Here is a 9,038-nt window from a genome sequence, read left to right on the forward strand (position 1 = left end):
TACAAAACCTAATTAATCACGAATTTATAATTTTATGTACTCTTGTCTCCGATGGTACCTCCCAAACATCCTTAAACAAAATTTGTAGTAGTTGTCGAGTTATAGATAATAAAATGCATTTAGAAAAATCTTATCTATCACTTTTGAGGACGAAGATGATGATATTAACATTAATTTACGATTACAGTGACTATAATTTCCGCGTAGACATATTAGTTCAGTACTTTGAAAATGGTCGATGATTTGTGCCATCATGCAATTCTTTTAAGGTTTCCTCGGGCTATTTTACTTTCTATTGTTGCATAAGTTCTTGTAAGGAGTACCTCCAATAATTTAATGTTATATTTTGTGTCAAACCTCACTTTCGTCTAACACATTAATGGATTCACAAATTAGAAATAGAAGCATAATAAATATATAGGTATAATTATGAAGTTCAGTAACACCCTGTACGTTTAAGTGCGAGACATTATATGTAATGATTAATATCGATTATTTATCGTTAAACAATGCGTGCGGCTCCCATTCTGATTGTTATGTACATTTTTATGTAACTTTTAATAAGTACCCTCCGTTACGGCATCACTTGAAGTAGAACGTGACTTTACCCTGCGATCTTTATTGTGCCCTGTAGACGAATTTCAGGCTTTCGTAAAGCAGTAGACATTATCCAGTTACTAAATACACCACGGATATTATTAATGTAATAGTAATATAAATTATTGTATACTTCATTTCATGAGCTTTCATTTGATACCCAACAAGCTTTATTGAAAAAATTCCTTTTATTCGCCCCCCCCCTCCTGCTAAGACAGCCCCTATTTCAATTTTAATTTTAGGATTTCTTGTCTATAAAAATATAAAAACCACTGCATTGTATACGATATGATACGATCAGAATCATAAAAATATTGTTAATTGATTTTTCTTTAGAGCTTTCGAGCTTTGGGGAGGAAGATGGGGGAACTAAATCGCCGGAAATGCTTTCTGTAGCATCTAGTCGAGTGGGGTATCAAATAAAAGGGCACCTTTCGTAGATTCTAAAACTGCGTTTGTTTTAATTTTTAATATATCAAGATTTCTTTCGATCCATTCAATCGTGCATGCGATAAAAATATTTCAGGCACGTATCGTATGCATCTGACCACCGAATTGATTCCATTAAGTACCGTTGTTAATTTTTAGCGTAGAACACTAATAAAAATACCATTTATGGCGATTTCACCGTTGTCCAACCAATCGGTAAATTCGAACGTAAACAAACGAGTATAAAACATCTGTTAAAAATAATGTTTTTCATCTATGTGTGTAGAAACTATAAATAAAATCGAAGTGTGCCAAAGAAAGACCATCAGCCATGTACACACATACATATATTCATTAAACGACCAAAAAAAAAACCCGCTTGATGAATGTGAAAATCATTTCTAAAAGAGACTGATAAGTAAGTATTAAACCTGACATCTGATAAGCAACTTCGTCAATGCACAGGCTGTCAGATGTTGTTCTGTTTATATTGCGACCCCTGACACCAAGTAATTATAATGGCTCTGCTTTTCTCTTTGTCGTGTTTATAAACCAATGAAAATTCCACTTTAGTAGGTCTTTGAAATTTTCATTAAATTCATCTCAGTGTCTGGAATTTTAGATCTTTCTCCTAAATAAGTTAGTAAAACTTAAAAACGTATAAAGGATTCCTTGTATAGGATTCCTTTTGAGTTTGCGGTTGACATACGGTAGATGTTAAGTCAATATTCAATATGGCGGACGTCAGGCGCCATATTGTCAACATCAGAAGTAAATTTTAGTAGAAAAGATAATTTTGAAACATATTTATGATACTTGACATGACAGCTACACAAATATCTAAGTTTTTACCATTATCTATTACGAAATGGTTACAACCAGGGCCGGATTGGGGGTTGGTGTCAAAGTTTGGTATTATAACGAATACTAAGATCAAAACTCGACTTGTCATTTCAGTGTTTGGAATTTTAAATCTTTCTCCTAAAGAAGTTAGTAAAACATAAAATCGTAGAAAGGATTCCATATTTAGGATTCCTTTTGAATTTACGGTTGACACATGGTAGATATTAAGTCAATATCCAATATGGCGGACGCCAGGCGCCATATTGTCAACATCAGAAGTAAATTTTGGTCGAAAAGATGATTTTGAAACATATTTATAATACTTGACTTGATAGCTATACAAATGTCTAAGCGGTTTTCACCATTATCTATTACGAAATGGTTGTTACCAGGGCTGGACTGGGAGTTGGTGTCAAAGTTTGGTATTATAACGAATACTGAGATTAAAAATCGACTTGTCTTTGAAATTTTCATTAACTTCATTTCAGTGTTTGGAATTTTAAATCTTTCTCTTAAATAAGTTAGTAAAACTTAAAAAAGTAGAACGGATTCCGTATTTAGGATTCCTTTTGAGTTTGCGGGTGACATACGGTAAAGATCAAGTCAATATCCAATATGGCGGACGCCAGGCGGTATATTGACAACATCAGAAGTAAATTTTGGTAGAAAAGATGATTTTCAAACATATTTATGAGACTTGACTTGACAACTACACAAATTTCTAAGCGGTTTTCATCATTATCTATTACGAAATAGTTATAACCAGGGCCGGATTGGGGGTTGGTGTCAAAGTTTGGTATTATAACGAATACTAAGATCAAAACTCGACTTGTCATTTCAGTGTTTGGAATTTTAAATCTTTCTCCTAAAGAAGTTAGTAAAACATAAAATCGTAGAACGAATTCAATGTTTATGATTCCTATTGAGTTTGCGGGTGACATACGGTAGATATTAAGTCAATATCCAATATGGCGGACGCCAGGCGGTATATTGTCAACATCAGAAGTAAATTTTGGTAGAAAAGATGATTTTCAAACATATTTATGAGACTTGACTTGATAGCTACATAAACGTCTAAGCGGTTTTACTATTATCTATTACAACCAGGGCCGGACTAAGGGTTGATGTCAAAGTTTGGTATTATAATGAATACTGAGATCAAAAATGGACTTGTTGCTTACAGTTATTACAATATATTATTCATATTAATTTTGATTACAGGAATTCCTGAAAGCTGTCAACGGTCCAGACAGCGATTTACGAAAAATAATATTGAGGGACCACGAGAAAGCTCTTGTTTCAACTGGTCCCCGACTCATCAACGAATCGCACAAATCCCGTCAAGTTACAGACACCGAAGAAACGAGAGAATTGAGTTCAGTAAGGCCTGACGGACGCATTGTCACGGAAACCCAAAGGACGACCGAACACGAGGAGGTAAACGATGACGAACTACCCGAAGATGCACCCGACGTAAACGAACATAAAGAATCGCATGAAAGGTAAAAACATATTCATTTTATTATTTGTAATTTTTGGCCATTGGCTTTACGAGATCGAAAAGTTGATGAAAAAAATTATTAAGTCTTTTTTTTACTTATGTAGGTATTTCAAGGGACGTGAACAGGAAGACGTGGAATACCTCAGGAACGGAGTGCGTGTGGGTCACGAAATGAGGTACAGGACGGAAAACACTGAGGCAGAAAGATATGGAAACGGCTTGGACGAACCTGATTACGATTCCCTTCAAGCGAGGACCAGGAGGAGGCAGAACCAGAGAGTACCGGCTTATAAAACACGCGGTAAGTGTATTTTTTTAAATTTATTTTAAAATCTATTACGCAAGAGATATTATCTTGTACAAAGTGTAAGTAGTTGAAGTAAAATCGACATTTGTATCTAATATCGACGATTACTTCTCCAACATCATAAGGTCGTCAGTCCTAAGACTGATTGGACACGCAACTCCACTCTTTTCTATCCTGAGCTAATCTTCACTTTTCCCTAAAACTAGAATATCCCACATCCTTAACTATTTGCGAACAGTAATCTAATCTAGATCTACCTCAACCCCTCCTAACTCCCGTTTCTGCCTCTAATATGTCTCTGACTAGACCTTCATGCCTGAGAAGGTGTCCTACCAACCTATCTCGCCTACTTCTATTGACTTCCATAGAAATTCTCCTATTCATTCTAATACCTCTTCATTTCTAACCTTCTCTATCCACGGTAACATCTTCTATTTCCATTTAAAAAATTGCAATGACATTATGACATTTTCGAAACCAATTCAGTTCAACTAATTGTAAATTAAAATCGTTTTACACAATAGACGTATCCACGACAAACAACTTTTATATGAACCCTTTTGGGTACGAAGTTGTCATTAAATAATCGGACAACGTTAACACGTATTGATGATCAATTTTCAATTATTTTTTTTTGAGTTATATATTGTACAAATTAAAATTACTTTACACCAACAGTAGCTGCTGTTCTAAATAACAATTTGTAGCCGTTATACAATTATTTATTTAAACGAACTCGTTAGCAACAACGTGCAGTTGTTCTTTTTATTTTGTATGATGTCGTAAAACGTTTTGTCGTATTCTCTCGCGAAGATTTATGCGTTCTATTAACATCATCTGGTTTTAAAAGAGTTCGTTGACATCGGTGAAGTTTATTTTGACCACTTAATGTTTGTAAAGGTCGACGTCTTCTTCCTGCACCAAAAAATCGTGTGGTCCAAATGTTTCTGTACGTACGCTTCCGTAATTGGAATGCACCTGAATATAAAAAAAAATGACGGTTTGACCCTTGCCCGGAGGTCACTGCAGTTAGTAAAAGAACCTCAAATTATTAAAAATAACAGCTTTTATTTGAAGGGTTAGAAGAACCCTTACAAAATTACATCCGTGTGCGTTTGTCTGTCGCAGCTGTTAAGACCGTTAAATACAGGGTGTTTCTGAAATAAGTACTAAGCTTTTGGGGTGTTAATAAGATGCAATAGGGAATCGCTTAGTAAGTAGCGAAAGGATGTTAAAAGACAAAAAAATTGTAAGAAAACCAGATGAAGTTGCAATTCGAAGCCGGTCCTGGACGTGAATTGGCAACGTATAGAGAAATTGCGATAATATGTATAAAACAACTACATCGACGACAAATGTAAACAGTGACGATTGTGAAACGACTAATAAAGTAATTATCAACAGCTTTATTTCGCTATTACACATAATAATTTTTAGACGCTCATTGCGATAACAATTAATTAAACAATTACTTTGTTGGTCGCTGATAGTATGCAGTACTATTTAAAGTCCACCTCAACATGGTATTAAAAACACAAAATACAAAAGAAGTACTCCTACAACACGGATGCTATGCGGCGCTGCAATGTCATATTTCCCTGCGTGATACCGCCAGGGCCGGACTGCTCCTTGACTTTACTTTCAAAGACGTATTTCTTAAAAACAGTGGACTTTCGGACCACTAAACATTTACTTAATTTTCTTGTTTTATAGTGCCTCATCATCTCCTGCATACTTGCTACATATTTCAGAAACACTGTCTAGAAAAAAGAGTGCGGAAAGATCGGTCGCATGATTTACGTGTGTGTGATTAAAACAGGCGTCGTAAGAATATATGTTGGGGGAATTTTATATTTTGAAAAGGAATTTTTTATACTGCCACTACTACGCCTTAAGNCCCCCTTAGACAGAAAAGACGCTTTAACACGAAAGCCTCTCGATTTCGACCAGGAGGAGGAAACGAGGAAACTCGAAACGTCCAAGTGGTTAGAGAATCACTTTGGCAGTGACTCCCGTTCGTCTCACGAATCGCTGGACGACGACGATGACGACGACGACGACGACGACGATTTCAACCCCCAAGCCGAACCTATGCCCCCTCGCACTAACTATTTTAACGTCACCATCAAATCACAACCATCCCTCCAAACGAACTGTGTCGGTAAAATTAATGGACTTAGCAACGGTATACCGAAACGTTCTGTTTCACCCCCTAAAGTCGGTAGAATTATCGAGGAGCAGAGGAATAATTGCACTACTACTAACGGATATTATAAAGGTATTTTGGTTCTGTTGGCTCTTCCGCTTTCGGTTTGCTTACAGGGTGGAGAAGCTTTTGTAGATAGACGCCTCTAAATCAATTAAAAACGTACCTCTTTCTGTAATCTAACTCCCCCTTTTGTCTTTTTTTCTAGGTATAGAAGAATGGTCCAATCGGAACAACGGATACAGCCGAGAGAGAATAATCTACCCCTCCGCCCACGATTCCCCTTCGCCAATACGGGAGTCTCGACCAATCGCATCTACTTACTGCGATCACTACGGGCGACCATCCCCACCCCGCGACTACAGCAGCAGTCCCGCCCGCGAATACCGGCGCCAATCACCGCCTCGAGAATACCACTCCTCCCCCGTGCGAAACTATCGCAGTCCCTCTCCGATTCGAGAGTACCGTGACTACGGACCCCCCTCTCCGAAACCGTACAAGGCCTCCCCCGCCCCTAACTACAGAAGTACGACTCCCACGCCTCCCCAACGAAAAAAAACTTCTGCGGATAAACTATACCGTTCCGATAAATACGAACGATATCGGACAGCTTCCAGAGAAGACTTGACGGAAGAACAACCTCTTGAAGAACCACCGCCGGATTATCCACCAACAAGTCCCCCAAGGGAAAGTTCACCGGGGAAAAAGCATCAGAAAACGAGGTTTGCCGCTGAACCAATTCGCGAGAAGAGCAGGGAGAAAAGTGGAAATATAATTGGTAAGTAATTTCTATGTTTGTAGTTATAAAACTCGAGATCAATTGGATGAATTTTGATGCGTTTTAGAAAATACCACAAATGTCGAGGTAAACGCCATCTGTAGTACGATGCTACATTTTAGGATTACATATGCTCCAACAAGGTCCATTTAAATATATGGATATCTACTCGCCGAAACGTTTCAGTAGATCCATATATTTAAATGGACCTTGTTGGAGCATACGTAATCCTAAAATGTAGCATCGTACTACAGATGGCGTTTACCGCGCCATTTGTGGTATTTTCTAAAACGCGCTGTTAAGACAGCAGNTACGATTCCCGTCAAAACGAATGTAGAATTGGGATGCAGTTTTCACTACAGCATTCGCTAGATATCTGGGAATATAATAGCCCACGTTTTATCAGCGTTCTTCACTAATTAGGGTTTTGTACCAGAATAGTGTTCCTACCGGTTTATAAACGATTGAATTTCCTTACAGGTCAGTCAATTCGAAAACTGGTTGGAAAAATCCGATCAGCAAGCGCTGAACGTAAAGCGAAGCAACAACAGAGGGCGGCACAGAAACAAAGGTCACCGTCACCGTCGTACCAAAAGGGCCACATCATCGACACGAACATTAGCGACAGCTCTCCGATGAATAGGCGAAGAGAGAGGGACGATTCGGGAAGGAGGGGCGGTTCGCCGGTTCATCGGTACTACTTGGGCGAAGACCCGTTTGGTGGTAGCATTTACGGAAGGGAGAATAAGTACGATGGAGTGAAGGGGAGTTCCGGGAGGTCACCCAGAAAATACCAACAACACCATGGGAATGGAGAAAACGAGAATGACTACAGGTCAGTATCCAGACGTAATAGTGAAGAAAAAATGCTAGAATATGACGTGGTTGAGGTAACTGGCTAAAAATCTTACCCGTATGGGTGTTTTTCGACAAAAATCTGATGGTTAAGCACTGTCTAGGTATTAATTAATATTAGTCGCAAAAGTACCTCATATTTTTCATCTTAAAAAATACTAATAAAACTATTTTTGCGTAGATTTTAAAATAAAAGTAACGAACTATTCATAAACATAATTTCCAATTTTCCAATTCGTAATGATTTCAAAATTAAACCCTTAAATAGAATATTAAAACGAAACCAAAAAATTCAGAAGAAAAAAAATAAATAAAAATATTTTACTATTTAATTTTACTTCAGTGGGACCAAAAACGAGCAAATAAACAAATAATAACATATGTACATCTAATAATTCAATATCTTAACATTTTAAGCAAAATGATGTCATCTAAACTTTTATAACTATGACAAACAATAATATTTTTAACACCTGAATTTTGCATAAATTATGTAGGACATGTATAGGATAAATAATAATACAACAGGTACAATATTGTTATACCTGCTGCGTATGCATTTATTTAATATACAATGTGTACAATAACAAAGGTGACTTATTATTATGGAAAATAAAACGCTTACAACAAGGTTGTTTTTATTTTTATTGTGAACGTCTTTTTGTTCTGTTGCTCTCACAATGGGTTTTACGTATATTAAAAATATTCATTAACGAAAAATATATTTATTGTGATTGTTTAAATGTGGTGGCTCACCGTTGGAGCGGGTGAGAAATGGGTGGAAGGTTCAACGCTAAAAAGGGGGGCGGGGGTGGAGTATAGTTGGAGGCATTGATGAGTACTGTAGACGTAAATTTTTTGCGGATATACAGTATGTTGCATACGTTTGGCATAAACCAAAGGTATACTGAATATAATTGTACGCACTGTTACAGGTACCCTGTATATACTTATCATTTTATCGTAATTTAAAAGCTTGGAAATTGTACGGTACACTATAGGAACTACGATAAATTTTCCCTAATCGGCGCCATGTTTTTAGGCTCCTCCCATTTGACGGATCCCAATAATTACTTAATTTTTTTTCGTATTGGGGGCCCTGTATCGTGGGGAAGGGGGCAGGAGAACTCTCCCAAAATCCCTTATGGCTAGTCCGCCCCAATAATTAATGGATTTTCCTAAAGTAAAGGAGAGGTTTTCACTGTAAATTGTACAGGGTGTTGCAAATTCGATAGATGTTACTGTCTCAAAACTAACAGATCACTTTTTGAAGGAAACTTTAAACGTCCTTGTGATGATAGTGTTATAGTTATTACCGGTTTAAGTCAGCTGCAGAAATAAGCAAGTAATTAATATGCGCATAAGTTACTGAGGTGTTGGCTTTGACCATCATGCCTCAGCTCCTGGACATACAACATAAACATGCATGCGATTAGAAATAATACACATACGTACGTATACGCCCGTGTATTTATTTGTTTGTATTCGTTTACGAGGAAAACCTGAGAGAATTTTAAAAATG

The 9,038-nt window shown here is 37.1% G+C and overlaps 1 protein-coding gene across 1 annotated transcript; it reads left to right on the forward strand.

Moving 5' to 3' along the window:
• Positions 1 to 3,090: 3,090 nt before the first annotated feature.
• Positions 3,091 to 7,496, forward strand: LOC108743447 (uncharacterized protein DDB_G0287625-like; the record flags this gene model as incomplete). Its single annotated transcript, XM_025978838.1, is given in 5 exon segments — positions 3,091 to 3,371; positions 3,475 to 3,655; positions 5,541 to 5,955; positions 6,092 to 6,661; positions 7,142 to 7,496. Coding segments are annotated over 5 exon segments (1,802 nt in total), but the record flags the coding sequence as incomplete, so codon positions are not given.
• Positions 7,497 to 9,038: the final 1,542 nt, after the last annotated feature.

This window comes from Agrilus planipennis, unplaced genomic scaffold (genome assembly GCF_000699045.2).
Source record: "Agrilus planipennis isolate EAB-ADULT unplaced genomic scaffold, Apla_2.0 scaffold551, whole genome shotgun sequence".
In the NCBI taxonomy this organism is placed as follows: Eukaryota; Metazoa; Arthropoda; class Insecta; order Coleoptera; family Buprestidae; genus Agrilus; species Agrilus planipennis.